Consider the following 19,086-nt stretch of genomic DNA (forward strand, 5'->3'; position numbering starts at 1 on the left):
AACGGGCCTAGCTGGAGCAAAGAAGTGGCCACTAGGACCGCCAAGCGCCACCACCACAAGCATCGAATGCCACCGGGCCTAGCCATGACACGTAGCCACACCGCAGCTGCCACCACAGCTCCACAACAGAGTGGCCTCAGGCGGCCAAACACGCCCGGATCACATCAGAGGCATGTGGATCCGATAGTCTGCGCACAGATCTAGCCCTCATGTGTGCAGATCAAGCCGCCCAATGTTGCATCACGGCTGACAACGACCTTACAATGATAACCGAACAAGAAAACAAGAGAGAAGGGGGAGCGAGGGAAGCCTCACCATTGCCGTCCTTGTGGCCATGCGGGCTTCCGACAACGCGCTCGGGCAGTGGCGAGGTGAGAGGGCTGGTTGGAGGGGGCGGCAGCGCTAGGGTTTCGGTGCCACCCGAGCCACCCATCTAGAGCGACGCGGGGGCCTCAGGACAACACAACACAATTGATTATTTTTATGGCCCTTTAAATTTCTTAGGTACATTCAAACCACTTATTTTCTTAGAAAAACATAACTACATAAAAGCTAGTAAACATGTCATGTCGCATTCTCACGGACATGGGGTTGATAGGGTTTCCCCCTCACATCATTTTTCCATCTTGCGATGGAAACAAATCTCCTATATATCCTTTTCCCACTTCCCCCTAGGCTTCATCGCCACCAAGTAGATGCTCATCCTCACTCACCCAATCCTCTCTCTCATGCACCCTTCTCCTAGGGTGTGTTTGGTTGTCTGATTCTGCCCATGCGTATATTCCCGCAGAAAAGGTCATTTGGTTGTCTGCATGCGCTGTTACTCCTTGCATCTGCGGATGTAATTATAAGGTTAGAGCTTGGCCCGGTGGACACGCCTGAATCGAGCTTCTCTCTAGAGCCTAGCCCGGTGGATGCGTTGCATCTGCTACAGTGCTGCAACATGCCCACTTGTGAGTCTTAGATACAGAGTCATTGCATCCACCCATGCAGACAACCAAACACTCTTATTTTCAAAGTCACTACATACACTCAGCCTACTTCTACTCATCCAGAATATACACTACAACTCTATAAAAACACATACAAACAATCAAACACACTCCTAGTCTCCAGCACCAGCAAGTGTTGACGCGGTATCACATCTCTGTTGCATCATGTCGTGTCATACAAACAAGGGGATGAGTAGGATGGTTCGAATCCTCGAGCTAGGGCCTTCTTGACAAATGATAAAAGGAAGCCAAGAAATATGATAGTCATCCTCTTTTATTCTAAGTAGGGGTGGATATCGAGCTGGCTCGATCTGGCTTGCCTCGACTCGACTCGGTCCAGCTCGGCTCGGCTCAGCTGGCTCAGCTCAGCTCATTTGAGTAACGAGCTAAAAGGCAGGCTCATCTCAGCTCGGTCCAGCTCACGAGCTAGCCGATTTCATCAAGTTGCTAGCCTCAATTCATGGTGCAAGTAGACTGTAACCTTAACTTGGTGGACATTGATCAGATAAATGAAATGTTGGAGCATTGCTTCAAGTTGCGACCAAGTGGTGTCCTAGAAATCATAATGCATATCCAAATGGTTCCAACTTGGAGTAATTTCCCCATGAGACGTTTGTCAAAAAAAATTCTTGACAAATGGTCCCATGAACACTCATCAGATAAACTTGATTGCTACGTAGCACAAAAGCGTTTTCATACTTGCTTTTGCAATATAGTTTCATGTAAACTGTAATCAAATTTGCAAAACTATGCATTTAACTTTTCGTACTCCAAATATAAGCATACTAGGAAGGTGGAAAGTCACACCCCATAAGGTGTACAACAGATTGACCAAATCAAATGAAACACAGAACCAAATTGCACCACACACATTCTTGACATGTGTCACATAAAACAGGCATTTCACGCAACCACAACCGAGTATGAAAAACATATAATCAACAGGCATCAATATGAACCAAACCATCAAATGAGATAGTAACCAACAAGTAAGCAAAATCTCAACTCTTGATGATTTGCATTAAAATCATATGACAACACCATAAATAAAATTCAAATGTCCAAATTGCTCATATCTCCTTGTCTCTCCTTAAAAATTGTTGTAATCTCCTAACAAACCCAAAACCATGCATATATGTAAACGCAAATCCAAAATGTAGAACATGAAATTACAGGTACTGAAACAATCTATAGCTAGTGAGAATTGACATACTCTTGTACTATGTTAAGGCCCTCATATTCTTCACCATAGTCCTAGCAATTGAAATAAAGTAGCCAAACGTCATGTTTGCATATATAAACTGATACAGTAGCATGCAGTGGTACAGCATGGAATCAACATGTTACCTTCATAACAACACAAGAGCATTACATATAAAGTTCCAACTAGTTGCTTGGCACCATACATTCTGCGAATTTCACCAACTCAACGTCGTCGTCATCATCTCCTCCTAAAATGACAATGCAAAATGAGTAAGATATATATGGCATTAACAAAAAATAATTTGAAAAGAGGGCAGATGTAAATAGAGGAAAGCATACCACATACATTGGTGGAATCATGTCATTCTCAAAACCTCGTATCCATCTCGACCCACACACTAATGCCTGAATCATGTCCGGACACAAAGAACTATGATAATCATCAAGAATTCTACCTCTAGTACTAAAAGTTGACTCTGATGATACACTGCTAACTAGTCTAGTCAAGATTTTTTTGCCATCTTGGACACAACAAGAAACCTATGAGCATTCACCTTCCAATAATCAAGTAATTTGAAGTCCTTGTTATCTATGGGCACATTAGCTTCATCTAGATAGATCAGTAACTACTCAGCATGTATCTACCACAATCTCCAATTCTATCTAGATTAGATTTCAGATAATGTCTGATGTACAATACATCAGACTTAGACATACGCAAAAAACTTTGGGCTCCCGGGCGACTCCATCAAAGTTACGCTCCAACAGTTAGGGGTGAAAAGGGGTTGGATTTTTTCCGCCCACCCAATCGCCCGAACTGTTTGAGATACTAATCGGATCTCGGATTTCTGAAAGAAATCTCGGATATCGGATCAAATCTCGAATAATTGTATCAGATATCATATTCGGATATATGGAGCCAGGTATCCATCGAATATCATATATTCGAGAATAATTTCAGATATATCTGAAGACTATCCGACCATATCTTCCGGAGCTTGTAACTTTTTATACGGAGTAGGATGAAGACGATCTTTCTATGAAAATTGTAGCTCTCAATAAGATCTACAAGTTTATAATTGACACTTTTTTATTCGAAGTAATTAATATGTTCAAATAATTAATAGAAGCTTCAATTAGCATATTGAGCACTCGTAGCTTCTATGATTTTGCTCTAACATAACTCCTTCCATGAGAGTATTATCGAGGGTTAATCCCTGATATGGGGGCATGATCAACATTTTCGATGACTGTGGGTGTGTCTATGTGTCAAAGAAACTCAAGAACACCATAATTTATCTAGGTTTAGACCTCACTCAGGATAATAGCCATACGTCATGTGTATTTTGTTATGAGTTGGATGAACTTATCCAGAGTCTCCTCTTACAAGCCTGATCCTCCCCACTTTATGTAGCAGGAGGCGAGGCGTACTGTGTACATACAAGTAGATTGTGCCAAAAACTATGGTTGCCCTATACATGATAAAAACAACTACTCCTAGGTCATCATTACAGGGGGTGGGCACACCCGACCCGCCTTGGTCATCCTGCACGCCCTGTCCCATCTACCAAACATTGTCACGCCCGCTACAAGCCCATCACACTCACCTGTCAGGCCATCACGCTTGCCTGCCAGGCCATCCCATAGCATTAAATGCTATGGGACGTTTCACACCATCTCTGCACCAGCCCATGCCCTTGCTTGCCGAAAGTGTGCTTGGGGAAGGAGAAAATATGAGTAGATGACATTAAATGCGAAAAGATTGGTTAAGTGAGTACTTGCCCCGCGACTAGCAAGGGCTGGTCATGGGGTTTCCATCTGCGACCAGGGGACTGGTCGCGCGAGCCCCGCCTAGTCGTGCGGGGGGAGGCATGGTTATGAAAATATCAACCTCCAGCTGGCATCCGCCGGTGTGGGTCCTCCTGATAGGAGACTCTCTTATTTTTTACATCGATAGTAGCCCCTAAGCTCCATTGTGGATAGGGTAGACTGAGTGGTTCACCATACAGTTCTGAGGTTGCTAAACACCATTTGGCTTTGGCCAAGCCTAGTTGAATCACTTGGGCCCCGCGTGAACATAAGTTTACCTAGGGAGTGGTCGTCGATGCATCTCGCTTTTGTGGTCGACTCAGGGAACCCTATCCTGAGTGAAGGTTTAAACATCTAGAGAGAAAAGTGCAAGTCAGAGAGAATCGTGGGAGAGAGAAACATGAATTGCCGCTAAACACGAGGGAATTTCGGTTCCTCACGCGCATCATTTCGAATTTTAAACCAGTTGAACTCTGCGACGGTTGGGATATCGCACCGGCCTTATAAATTTGAAAGCCAAAGGTTCCCCATGAATCCTTTCGCCACATCCCATAGCCTCTAATCCTTTGCGCTTAGAGCCCTTGTCCTCTATCCCCGTTCTTGCACCTACAATGGTGCCGCACATCGGCGAGGATTAAGCAAATGGGAGAAAACCACATGCTCTCTTGCCGCCTGTCCTCAGGGTACCATGCTGGCGAGAGCATGCCAAGCCCCCATCAGGGGGAGATTGTGATGTTTATTTCCTTTTTATTAGCCGGCCTCATGCCCCTTCTCTAAATTCTTCATCACCGCCATTTCCTTCTACGAGATCTGCCACCTTCACCTCAACCCTAATTCTATTATCATGCTGAGCGTCTTTGCCCACATGTGCGAGAATTTTATCGTGGTCGAGCCATGCCTCGATCTCTTTAGGTTTTTCTTCATGGCTAGGTTATAGATCAGACCAACCACCAGAAGCTGTGGGTTTCATCTCCACGATGGCGTCACGAGCTCCTATCTTGAGATTGGCCTTAAGTCATCGTGGTCGGGCTAGAGGGAGGATTGGTTCTACCTTGCGACAGAGGACTCTTGGACAACATCCATGTGCCTAGCAAACCGACATAGGTGACCGAGAACTGGGGGAACACCCTTGCGACAACTTCAGAGTTGATGACCCTAGCCAAACGGATCGAACAACTTGGAGAGGCTGGGTTGATGAGATTAGACGTTGTTCGTGATTTCATCAAGCCCCAGTTGTACCCCTTGCGGAGGAGAGCGCATCAGGCATCCTAGTACACCGGAGGTGACGATGACATCCGAGAGAGTTCCACAAGTAACTCCACCACCGTTTCCTTTTTTCTTGTTACCGATTGCGTGACATCTTAAGTATCATTATTGTCCAGATCTTCCTGATGAGGCCATTGACTCGCGGGTCAAATTCCTAATGGCAACGGCCCCCAGGAATGGCCCTCCGCGCGGTGCCCCTTCATTGAGTGATCTCCCTTTGTCGAAGAGAGATCGGATCAGACTGGTATATTTAGCATTTTCTCAAAATTTTCACCTCCAAGGCTTGTCCTGGGTGAGGGTGTCATAGTTTGCATCGCTGCAGGGTCCTCCCGAGGTTGACGTCCTGCATCCGGTGATCGATGAGGTCATGAGGGTCATCTGGGAAATCAAATCATGTGCCTTCCTAACTCCTCCATCGCCCAGCATTGCTCCGATCAGCGGTCAGTCTAGTTGCTATGACGATTAAGCTGCTCAAAGTCAGATATCGACCACTGGTGGAGACCCTGTGAGCGGTGCCAGACGACAAGGGTTGATATACCCTACCCTACTCAGACTCACTCCGACCAGCCTAGCACCGATCAGACCTGCTCGACCAAGTCCGCATTGACTAGACTCAATCTGACCAGCGTCGCCTTAACTAGGCCTGCACCGACCATACCCGCACTGACCAAACTCACTCCGACCAGGCCGGGGGCAATCAAGCTGTTGTTGGCCAAGGCCCTACACTAGTGGGGAAGAGAGCGACAGAGGACTTAGCTTCCACGAAAACGTCCAAACATGCTCGTGGGACACTGGTCACCGGTGACTTTACGAGGACGAGGCTCGTGCTCACCCCTCTACGCATGCGGTAAGTTTCCTGGTGAGGTGCAAATGCTTTGGAAGTTTTCTTTACTTTTTTAACTCTGTGATCTGTTGTTGCTGTAGGTCCTCAACCCCACCACAAGCCCCAAAAATAACTCCTCCTTCGGTGCCTTAGCAAGATGCTCCAGCCCCCTGGCCTTCAGGGGCTCTAACATCGGGAGCACTGGACGTGACCTCTGCGTCTACGGAGCCAGTCATAGAGCCTACTCTATCCTTTGACCTGCTTTCCTTGGTCAACATCCCTCCCGCCTCTATCCGAAGACTGATCGTCGAGAAGTAGGCGGAGGACAGCAGGTGCACCGAGCTAGAGAGGCTGGTACCCGAAGAGAAGGAGGCAATGCGCTTACTTCAGTGGGAAAATATGAAGCTTCAACAGGAAAATGTCGTGTTCACTGCTGAACATTCTTAGCTCAAAGAGGATGAGCGAAAGACTCGTGGTATTCTTGAGGAAGTCTTTAAGGCAATCCGGTGACCCCTGAGGAGCGTCGAGCTAGATGCTGCCGACTTGAAGGACGACAGGGCCACTCTGGACTAGGCCTATGCCATCGATGTCCTGATGGAGAAGTTTGTCCAGCTCCCAAGCATCCTGGCAGTGAGGGCCTCAGAGGACATGATGACAGCGAAGAAAGGTGTGGCAGCGTACGTTCTCAAGTGCTACTACTGTTGCGACCCCAGCTTCTACCTCAAGATTGTCCGAGAGGGGGTCATGCTCGTCGGTCCCCCTACCATGGAGAGGTTGGAGGCAGAGTGTCAAGGATCAGTGAATTTCGTAGGGTCTATCTTCCAGGTGGAGACCATCGAGGAGGTCGTAGAAGAAGAGTAAACCTCGAACTGTAATTTAGGATTATATTATGTATGAATTAAGCTTTTAATTTCTCTGATAAGCTTGTGTTGCTGCTATGGTCGTAGAGTCCTAGAATTGACCACCCCTCCTGCTTGCTCTGAACCCCTAACCACGCCTATTGATAACGTCGTCGACCAGTGCAGCCTGGAAGCAGTGGCTGAGTGCGAGCTTAGGTTTGTGGCCGAACGAGAGATCTTGCAAAGCGATCTTCGAGATGTGTTGGCCATGCCACCCTTAAGCCAGATGTAGTTCCCGGCTAGCCAAGTAAAACTCGACTAGTTAACTCTTGCATAGTTTGTGACATGTTTCTGTGACCAGCTTGTCAGGAGGAGCTGTTGGTGGTGAAGAGAGACTTAGAGCAGGTGATGAGAGAGGACGCCCAGTAGCGGTCTCGTTTCTATGATGGTCTCAATCAGGCCTTTACCGCCTTCGACTCACTGCTCTGGCCCACCAGCATTCAAATCCACCCCACTCTCGGAGACACCATAACTGGTTATGTCGACTGGTTCTTGGCGGCCTCTGAGGAGGTGGGTGCGCTCGAGCAAAGGCTACGCGGGAACATTAGCGACCACTTGTTTACATCCACCATCCACGGCACCTGCATTGCCTTTGCTTGTGTTAGTGAGCACTTCCCTGACCTGGACTTTGTCCCGACGATCTCTAAAGGCTTCGTCAGCATCCAGAAGACCACAGAGGAGCTTCACGACCTTACAGGATCATTTTTTTGCAGCTCAGTCTCTATTTTGGTCTATCCAGTTTGACCCACAAAAGGACATATTTGGATCCTAGGGATAATGAGTAAACCAGTTAGAAACATCCAACGGGCATTACCCGAGCAGTTATTTATAAAGCAAGAACCTGCTTTTATGTAAACTTTCGTTGTGTTCATGTAGCAAGTAGATTTTGAGTGCTCGTTACATTTAGGGGAGACCAAAGCTTTCCGTACCGCTCGCTAGTTAGGTTCATGGCCCCTAGGACAACCCTTGGCACGACAAGCCATTCAGTTGTGATCAGCTCTCAACCTGAGTTAGTGCTTGTGGCTTCGAGGTTGTTACCCCCAAGCCGCCCATATCCTCAAAACTGTGCGAGTGGAAACTTAAATCTCCACTCAGATGGTTTGGTACCCACCACATGACCGAACCGGCAAAGTAACTACATAAACAAAACTACTCCGAATAGGCAAAGTAACTAGCGGCCGGAATCTCCACTCAAATGGTTAGGTACCCACCACATGATTGAACATGCAAAGTAACTAGCAGCACGGAAAATAGGAAAAAAAGAAGACTATATAAACTAAACTACTCTAGCCCCCGACCACCTGGTCGGCAAAAAAGCTACCGACCAGACAGTCAAGCCTTTGAATCGGAAAACTTACAAGCTGGTGGGAGACTGTTCTTAGTCTTGTTTTTGTATCGAAAAAACTTTCAAGCCATGTTCCACGCTCGTCTGGAAGATCCTGCAAAACAGAGAGTCTAGTTTTTGTATCGAAAAAACTTTCAAGCCATTTTCCACGCTCGTCCAGAAGATCCTTCAAAACAGAAAAATAGGCTTGTCTTTGAGTAACCCTAGACATAGAACTTGCACAACTGGGCTATGTTCCAGGAGTTGTGCAATTCATGGCCGTCGTCCATGGCTAACTTGACTGCACCGAGTTGGGTAATATCGACCACCTTGTAGGGCCACTCCCACTTGGGGGAGAACTTATTCCGGTCTGCCTTATTTTGGATTTGCCTAAGAACGAGGTCACCTACGACCAGTGTCCCTTCCCGCACCTTATGGTTGTGATAGCGTCTAAGGCTTTGCTAATATCAGGATGCTCAAATTAGAGCACGATCGTGGAACTCTTTGATCAGGTTTATGTCATCCTCTTGTCGCGCCACCTGGTTGTCGTTCGAGTAGCTGGTTACTCGGGGAGACCAAAGGGCGATTTCTGAGGGGAGCATTACTTCTTCCCCAAAGACCAGGAAAAAAGGAGTTCCGACTATAGCCCTATAGGGGGTCATTCACAATGACTAGAGTATTGTGGGGAGCTCATCCATCCAACATTTTGAATAGCTCTTAATCCGATTGAAGACCTGGGGTTTGATTCCTTGCAGTATGATCCCATTTGCCCTTTCAACCTGTCCATTGCTTTAGGGGTGCACCACCGACGCAAAGCAAACCTTGGTCTTGATCTCTTCGCATTAGTTCCAGAAAGCACTAATGGCAAACTGAGTCTCTTTGTCCGTTATTATGCTGTTTGGACTGCCAAACCGTACTACCAGCCCCCGTATGAACTTGATCGCTGCTGCGATAATGATTTTCTTGATGAGCTCAGTTTTGATCCACTTAGTGAATTTATCGACTGCCATGAACAGGAATTCAAAATTGTGTGGGGCTTTAGGGAATGGTCCCACAATATCAAGTCCCTAGACAGCGAAAGGCCAAGAGAGTGTTATGGTTTGTAGTTCTTGGGCTGGTAGGTTCGTATATCGGTCATGGTACTGACATAACTCACACCGTTTCACCAGCTCGCAAACTTTTCCGACTAGAGTGCAGTATGAAGCGTGGATACCTCATATGCCTCCATAGATATAAGAGAGAATTGTGCTCCCTCTTCCTGAGTGATGTATTTCAATAAAAGGCCATTTCTTTCCTTGCGGTAAAGGTGTCCCTGTACCATGGAGTATCTGCGGGTTTGCCGCGTGACCTTTCAGCTGACATATAATCATTAGAGATTGATTGATTCTGAAGATAGTCCAAGATCTGATCCATCCAGGTCATACCGAATCGAGTAGAGCGACCATATGACGGCCACACGAGGTCAATTGCACCAAAGGAGGCATTGCCTCAAAAGGTGTTGCCCATGTTGCTTCATTTTCAAGCGGAGCATCCCCTTCACCTTGGCCTGAGACCGCAGTGGATGTCGTGTGAGTCTTTCTTCAACGACTCTGACCAAAATAGGTTTGCGAGAAGAAGCTAGATGTACCAGCTCATCGCCTGGTAGGTTGTCCTTGTGAGAGACATGCTTGACCTCGAAACTGATAAGACGCCCCTCCAATCTTCTCACTTTAACGAGGTATGCCGTCCTTGTTAGATCAAAGCATAAAAATCCTTTTACACTTGGTTCATGACCAGTAGCGAGTCCCCTGTCGCTAGTAGATGCTTTATCCCAAGTGCGGAGGCCCCTCGCATTCCGAACAAGAGGCCCTCGTACTCTGCAACATTGTTAGTGGCTGGAAAACACAATTGAACTATGTATTTGAGGATGTCGCCGGTCGGTGAAGTCAGGACCACTCCAGCCCCCTCTCCCTTCAACGTGAATGATTCGTCGAAGTGCATGGTCCAGTGCTCGTAAACCTCTGGTCGTTGTTCCTGCTCAGTTGCGACCTTCTAGAAGATCCCCCCTTGCGTAATCTCCCTGGATTTGGCCCGACTTCATAACCGGTTCTCGCTCGGGCTGATGGGGAACGGCGTGAGGTTGGGGATGACCTAAGGGCCCCGGTTGTTAGAGACTGAGAGAGGGAGGGTGTAGCAGTATCTAGGCCCCTAGGTAACTGGTAAGTGTTTTGGTGATTAATGAAAATCGTATCATTGTGACTAATAATTTGTTCTGAAGAGAATCAAAAGTTTAATATACAATGATATTTGGGTACTCTTGGTCTCTAAAGCGATAATCTGGTCGATTAAAGGACATGTGCATCAAGATTAAGGATATTCTAATTCTAAGTGTCACAAAGGAGATAAAGGACACTTAGAGTAATATAGGTTTCCTTTCTTAATCTTTTGACGTACTATAAAGAGGGGCTAAGAGTAGTAGCTTAATTTAGTTGAGTCTAGACTTAGTTTGATGCACACTTGTAAAATTCTAGCACTAGGTAGCTCATAAAAATCCGTGGTTGAGATGTTGAGAAGTTAGAGCTCAAGGAAAGTTTGAATTGGATGAGCTCTGAAAAACTTGCCTCACCGGATGATCCGGTGGTTGTGTTATTGGCCTCACCGGAGCATTATTTGCACAAGTCAGAAAATCACTTTTATGTTCACCGGATGCTCCGATGATCATGGCCAGGGTATCACCGGATAATTTTTTAGTTGACACGTGTGCAAAATTTCCAGAAATGTTACACCGGATGGTCCAGTGACCGTGTGTTTAATGCACCTGACTAATTTCAGCAGAAGAGAAGTTTTCGGGAAAAAAAATGAACTTGAACTCACCGGATTATCCGGTGATGGGAAGATGTACTCATTGGACTAATTCTTGCAGGGAAGCTTTTCTGGTGACCAAAGAAATTTGTACTTACCGGATTATCCGGTGATTGAATGTTGATATCACCAGACTAATTTCTACAGAGAGATTTCTTCGGGTAGTATGAAGTGGACTACTCACCGGATTGTCCGGTGATGGATATGTATGAGCACCGGACCATTTTCAATAGAGAGGCTTGCAAAGTGAAGATTGGATTGGTTCAACTGACCGGATGGTCCGGTGTCGGTGTATTGGACACATGATCTTATCATCGGACTAATTTTCAGCAGTAACGGCTAGTGACAGCTGGCAATTGGGTATAAAAATTGTACTCACCGGATTGTCCGGTGTGAGTAAGGATATACTCACCGGACCATTCGGTGATAACAAAAAATGTGGGTGGTTAGATAACGGCTATAATTTGGATCTCTAGCCTATAAATACATCTCCACTTGGTTTCATTTGGCACACAAGCGACCCAGAGGAGTTCATACACTGTGTGTGTCATCAAGTAGTAAGAGAGAGCATTTGAGTTGATTTCCAAGTTCCTAATTGAAGATTAAGGACATCATTAGTGCTTGGAGAGTAGCAAGTGTGCATCTAGCTGTAGTCTAGGCTTGATCCTGGTCAAATGAAGCTATTGTCTTGTTACTCTTGGTGGTTGGCAATACCTAGCCGGTCTTTGGTGATTGGAGGTGTCTCGGTGAGCTCTTGGAGTTCTTGTGGGAGCTCCGAGAAGAGATATGTACTTGGTTTAATACCCGCCAATTCGGAGATGGAGAAGTGGCAATCATGAGAGAACACTTGAGTCTTGGTGACTCAAAGGGGAGCAATATTATTGGTGGATGCTCCAACGAGGACTAGGGGGGAGTGACAACTCCTTGATACACCAGGAAAAAATCCGGTGTTCTCTTGTCCATCTCTTTACTATTTCGCAATTTAATTTGAGCATTTATATTCTTGCAAACTTTCTTCTCTGCATTTTCTTAGTGTCTTTGCTTGCTTGTTTTGTTGCCTTCTTCTAGCTTGTTAGTGTAGTCGTATTTCTTTTCAATCTAGGCTAAGATTGCTATTTGTTCTAGATTTCGGTAGAAGTTTTTAATTGCTCAATTCACCCCACTTTCTTGGGCCATTCGATCCTTTCAGAGGGTGACGCACGTACGTAGCCCAGAGAGCAGGCACACGGCTCAGGCTGGCTTAGGGCCTAGATGGAAAGGAGGGGGAAGAGAGGGATGGTAAAGGAGAAATGAAAAAGGGCAGGCTAGCGGGCTAAGAAAGAGAGGGGATAGGGCGGCCCGTGGAAAGAGAAGGAAGAGGGGAGAGTTGAGCTTGGGCCGAAACAGAGAGAAAAGAGGGGAAAAAGACGGGCTTCGGCCTAATAACTCAAAAGACTTTTCTATTTCTATTCTATTTTCTCTCATGTATATGCACATGTATATACATATTGCGTATATACTTATATATTAGCTCACAAAATCAATCAATCAATCAAGCAATCAAACAAATATATATCTATAAATATTCCCTTGTAAGAAAATATCCCTCAATGTATTATGTATGTATACATATAGCACACATACTCACATATATGTGTATATACACAATGACACACATACACACTTAGGAATTTAATTTAATTTTTGCAAGACTCTTTTATTTTCTTTAAAGAGTTTTTAATTTTCTTGGTTTTGAAAATTTGGGATGTTACACCTGCCCATATGTCCGAGGTTAAAACAATTGAAAATGTACATATTTTCAATATTTTTTTAAGCTTGCTACGACACACATTGTAGTATTTCACCATATCCCTAGTGGTTATCTATCTAGAAACATATGTGAACCTAGGATTATGAGATTGCTTAATATAATTTTCAAATACGGCAGACTCATCGATGTTGAGTGGTAGATCTACTATTGCAATAAAGCGCCATAACTTTTTTCTAACATTGGCAGAGTCATACTCCTAATGACGATTAGAGTCGTTGGGGTTGTACTACAGTATCGTCTACTTCATGGCTGCTCCACTCTTTCGCTTGTAAGTTCTAGCGTGCATCATCAAGTGTCTCGTTCCACTGAGAACTTTGCAGATAATTCATGTTTGCAAATATAACACCTAGCATATCTGATACTTACCCTGTCTTCCTTTACGTAGATCCTTTCGAAACCTTGCCAAACTTCAGAAGTAGTGGCTCTTCATCTTTTAGAGCAGGTGCTTGCTGACGTGTGTGCACTTGTATAACCCGACGATGGATGTGCTGCTACATATGAACTAACTGGAGGTTTACCATCGGGTCCTTCTTTACCTGCAGCACTACTATCAAAGGAGTCGTAGTCCCTAAGAGTCTTTGAAGAAAACATCATGATCGATGGACGTATTATCATGATCATTATCACCGACAACTATGATCAATGTCGAATATCACTATAAAAATTCAAATATTCAGAGTTAGAAATAACCAAATAATGAAACAAAGAATGGAAGAAACAAGAAAGAAAAATGATGCAAAAAATACCAAGATTTTGTCAAGACAGTAGGATGACGGTGTTGAAATTTCTCTCACTTTTTTGCAACAATTCAAACTAATTTTGTCAAATTATCGTAAATTCTCAAGAATTTTGAGACAAGGATAAGAGGAGGAAACAAGAGAGCAAATATTGTTGCTGGTGTGGAATAGAAGGACATAGTGATCCTATATTTATAGGTGAAAAATAGTGATTTTTGCAAAAAAAAAGTTTTTAGAGCCCAGACGATCAGAAAATAGCTAAAAAATTAAAAAAAAGGTTAATGGGTTAAACGGGCTGGGCGTAGCCTATTCAACCCATTAATCCGGGTGTACCCTCGCGTGCCAGCCCGTGCCCAGCCGGACCTACCCCACACGCCAACGGCTAGGCGCTAGGCCAGGCGTGCCGAGCTGGCCATGCCTCAACGTGTCTAGCTGGGCCAATGGGGTGACAAGTCGGCCATGCCTCGTTGGGCCAATAGTGTGCTACGCCAGGTCATGCCTGGCCATGCTGTGCCCATGCTGTCATGTCTCTACCCGTCATCACATGTCATGCCTATAGTGGCAGGTGTCGGACCAGCTTAGTAGGTATGGTCCATTTAGATAGCTTAAGTTGTTTGGATCTCGTATAGTATAAATTAGTTTTGATAAAACATGTTTTAATAGGATTTTTAGGAAAACCATTTTTAACTTGTTAGTCTATTACTATGCAATTATACACTATTTTGTTTGGATGAGAAAATATAAAACGATTATTTATCTACACTTCGATTGAGGAATACTAGGCCAGGTTTTCGCACCGAACGAGCAATGTGCATCTGCGAGTTTTTCTTTAAAAAAAACCACGTTAAGTCGTTTTTTTACTAATGCACGGAATTCGGGTGTACGAGAAAATGAGTTTTCTTTGTCCTCGAGTCAGTTAGAGAATACAAACATGATCTTTGTAAAATCAGACAAAAACCAGTTTGAACAATTCTGGTTTACACAAAATGCATGATCCAAATAAGCCTGAGTAGGCTAGACTACTCGAGGGCAAAGTCTGACAATCAAATCTGATCGTTAAAGTTGTCGCTCAGGTAGTCGGATCTACTTCAAAACTTATGCACAAATGTCTGGAATTAAGCACCAAAGTTCCCCCTCAACAATCTGACCGTCCAAATCGATCGAGATCGAGCCCCTTAAATTCCAGAAATTCTGTCACACATGCTCTCAGGCAAGGACAAGAAAGCAAAATCCGGTGCACCTTTAGCAGGGCCGGCACTCTCGGCGGACCCGAGCGATCCCGCACGACACGTTCGCGGCATCGCGTGAAGCCGTACGTCGCGATCGCGCGGGAGGCGGAGGCGCCGACGTGCCGGTGCACTGCCACCGACGCCACCGGGCCCGTGTAGCTGTCGCCCCCCGGGCCATCCCTCCCGTCGGACTCTCCCTGGCCAAACCAGCACGGCTCGTGTTGCCCCGCCTCGACGCCGAGCCCAAGCCAAGGTCGCCGTCTCGTGTCGTGGCGTGCCGGTGTGGGTGATCCGTCTCACCCCTCTCAATCATTGTGTGGCTAACTAATATCTGCTAATTATAAATGGCGGTCTGGTGTTTTCATACAGAGCACGGATGCAACGCAAGTCAGTTGGAGATGGTATTGAGGACGTGCGTGTAGCGCAATGACAAGACCGCGTGGCTAGTTTGAGCCCTGAGCTAGACTATGTGCCTCATCGGAATTTTTTTGGGTAGTTAGAGTATGCACAGGTGTGCACGTTTAATGAGGATCAGTCGGTAAGCGTACACGTGTGTGCGTGTGTTGAGCATGTGTGTGGTATACGTACTAATATTTACTTTTAAAAAAAGACAGCTGGATATGGTATTTGAGAACGAGCGTGTATAATAAACCGTTAACCTGATTTACGATATGATTGTATTGTTATATTAATTGCAATTAAATTAATAAAATAAATTTTTGTATAATTGTATTTTAATTAAAAACTAAATATATGACAAGCAAATCCAAAATTTTCTAGCCAACTCCATCCATATTATATCCGTTAAACCAAACAAGAATTGAATCACCCTATCCATACTAACAAACAAAAAATTTGATTGCACTATCCAATAAACTATAAATGATTATATTTTATTCAACCTTGTCCTCCAATCAAACAGTTGAAGACGAATTAGGGTTGTTTAGATTTGGATCCAGAGCAATCTTATTTTATCATTTCTTTATTGTGAAAAAATAACATATTATTTACAAGGAGAAAAGAGAGCACATCGGTTACCTTGCTAGGCAAAATCATAATACTATGGATATGAGTACAAACTGTAAGCTATGCGGGGTATTTTATAGGATCTTGAGTGGATGATAGAATGGTTCATGACGGTTGGAAATTGGGTCTACCATATAACACCTCGCAAGTTGCCCTGGACCCCTTGGCAAATGGTGAATATCGAGAGGTTACCTTCGACTCAAAGTTTCCTCGGAGAAATCTTGCCGATAGGGTTTGGACCTCACTTCTCTAGTGAAATGTTCGGATGAGATGCCTGGCCTGAGCTATAGCTTGACAAATTGTAACGATTGGCTCATTCCAATTAGCAACCTCGATATTAACACGTGTTTGAAATGCAGAAACTTCACATAATAAGATTCAATTCATGCATTAACCAGTAAAAAATTCCTGTTTTCTGCGTAATGACTAAACTCAAGATAACTCTATTTTTATGGTAAACTCAAGATAGTTATACTAAAAAAGCGAGTTGCTAATTTTTAATCGAGTGAAAATAAATATATGTTTCACTCAAAAATAATAAGCGTTGGATGAAGATCTAACGACGAAAAAACTAATTCATAAGTGAACAATATTTATTTTATAATAGTGATATTAACAATTTCACGATGTTTGTCAGACAAAAACTCATGACTGAACATAGATTAAAGGATAAACGTATGATCAAACAATTAGACAGACAATATATCAAATAAAATAAAGCTATAGTTCTAATCCATTGAAACATGATAATTCTGTAAAAAAAAAAAGACCGAATCCACTATAGTTGATTAGTTGTACTGCTCCTCCGTCCATTTCCTTCTGGAAAGTCTAGAACGGCCGAACCCACTGCACACGTAGAGGAAGGAGGAGCACGATCGAGCCCAGATCGCCGGAACCGAAAGACGTCACCGTCACGCACTCGACGCCGCCCTCGCTTTTACTATTATTCAAACCCTCTCTCTCTGTGCCTCTCCCCTCACTCCACTCCACCTACCCTTCTCTCTCAATCTTCCCACCACCCTCACCTCTCCCTCCCCTCGGTCGCCGGCGAGCCCCCTCCTCCGGCGCCACGCGGCTGAACTCTGACCCCAATATCGCCCGGCATGGCGTCCGCGGTCGCCTCACCGACAAGGGCGATCCCCACCGACACCACCGCTCCCTCGCCGGCCTCCCCGCCGCGGCGCCTCGCGTCGGCGCCGCCCGACGTCGACGCGTCCGCGGCCTCCTCCCCGGCCTCTGCGCACTCCGGGGACCAGCTTTCCGCCTCGGACGCCTCGGTGGGTAGCGCTTGCGTGCGAATTCGACCACCGGAACAACCCCTCCCCGGGGGCCGTTTGGTTTCTGACGTGGCGCGGTTGTTTTTGATCGTGCAGAGCCCGCTGCTCGCGAGCAGGAGCGAGGAGTACAGGCTTCTGTTCCGCCTGCCGCCGGACGAGGTAATTGGACGCGCGGGGGCGACTGGGGTCGACTGATCCCTAGCTGCTTTGTCTGTCTGTGCGATCTAGTTGTTGACTTTGGGTCGTGGTCGTTTCGTTCTGGGAATTTTTTAGTTTTCATGTCATGGTTGAGAGGATTTGATTTCGTGGGGGCTTTGACTTCCGATCACTGGTCGTTTTCTAGGACAGACCGTATCATGATTAATTCGCTGCTTTACCGTTTGCTCTCGACCATGGCAACCCGTTCTGTGGGAATTTGATTTCGTCTGTAGATGTGCAGTGCAGTGGTGCTATTGATTGAATTATGAGTGAATACGGAGGACCCTTGCAGTAATTGTTGCTGATATCTTCGCGTATTTGCCTTTATTTGATAGGTGGTTTGTAGTTTCATTGGCGTCTTCTGTGACTTAATTTGGTTGACAGTTGATTGAATTACTGTATAATTTGGTCGATTTTGAATGATAATGCTTAATAATTTGGCTGATAGTTGATTGGATGTTAGTCTGATAGGTGGATTTTGAGCGATAATACTTATACCAAGTGCCAATCTAACATGGTCTGTCACGATATCCGTCAAGTTCATCTTTCGATTCAATAGCAATGTTAGGGGTTGGCCATGGGATAATATTTATGGACTATCATGCCTACTTAAATAGAGCAAAACACTGATTTCCATGAGTGTCATTTGGATGGTACCCTTTTATGTTTTCAAGTGAGCATGCATTTTGCTGTTAGCCTTTTACTTAACATTTGGTGTCTTCCAGGTTCTTGTGCAAGATTTTAACTGTGCGCTCCAAGAAAATATTCTTCTTCAGGTAATTCTTTTTGACATCATTCTGCCTTACTTCTTGCAAATTCCTACATAATCCCCTCCATGGTAATATGATGAGATAGACATCTATCTAACATCCAGCGTGACTCCCTGGGAATGTTCATAAGCTGACTGTATTTGGTGAAAATTTAAGTTCTGCTGTGGAATCCCGGATCTGTCATGCATATGCTAAGAATCAACTATATCAGAATTGAATTTAATCTAATTTATATAGCAGGCAGCTAATTTGGTCTATATTTAGCTCTAGTTAAATTTGATTTTACCAGTTTAGGACATGTAAAAGGCTTTAATTTAAACTTAATTCATCAATACTTAATCTTGCAAGGGAATTTGCTTTTCCTACGATAGTGTGACAAGTCTAGTCTTTTCCATCCAGTTAAATAATCTCCCAAGAACCTGTTTTAAACTAACACTTAAATGTATTGATTACATGATGCCTTAAAAGTTGAGAGAAGGCATATACTCTGTCAGTTCATTTTTATAAGACTTGTTCGCATTTATTAAGAAAAAAAAACATAATATGACCACATGCCCCTAATGAATATGTGTTGCTTTCTACTAAATTTATCTCCTAAACCACCCATCTTCAATCTGAAGTGACAAATGAACAAACCGATTTTAGTCCTGTAAAAATGTAGTACACAATACATGAGTTAGGGGTATTTTCTGAATATGTAGGTATCTCTCTTCTTGAAACCTTGTAACATCAAATGAAAAAGAATACTCCTCTGCTCCTGAAACATCAGATAAAAAATGGAGGGAGTGCCTTCTTAAAATTTAAGGTTCATGGTCATCTGCTACCTTTGCTACCTTACATGTGTTTTTTTATTGCTTCATGCATTATTATACCTTTCGCTTT

General features: G+C 44.6%; 1 protein-coding gene across 2 annotated transcripts in view; it reads left to right on the plus strand.

The window, feature by feature from the left end:
• The first annotated feature begins 16,774 nt into the window (after positions 1-16,774).
• LOC133890754 (protein VASCULAR ASSOCIATED DEATH 1, chloroplastic-like) overlaps positions 16,775-19,086 on the plus strand; it is a 30,595-nt gene continuing 28,283 nt past the window's right edge. For both annotated transcript variants that reach the window (XM_062331281.1, XM_062331280.1), the window contains exons 1-3: positions 16,775-17,236; positions 17,333-17,395; positions 18,160-18,210. In XM_062331281.1, the coding sequence (XP_062187265.1) occupies positions 17,063-17,236; positions 17,333-17,395; positions 18,160-18,210 (288 nt within the window). In that variant the 5' untranslated portion in view covers positions 16,775-17,062. The remainder of the gene's footprint in view (positions 17,237-17,332; positions 17,396-18,159; positions 18,211-19,086) is intronic.

The sequence above is a fragment of the Phragmites australis genome, chromosome 14 (assembly GCF_958298935.1).
Source record: "Phragmites australis chromosome 14, lpPhrAust1.1, whole genome shotgun sequence".
Lineage (NCBI taxonomy): Eukaryota > Viridiplantae > Streptophyta > Magnoliopsida > Poales > Poaceae > Phragmites > Phragmites australis.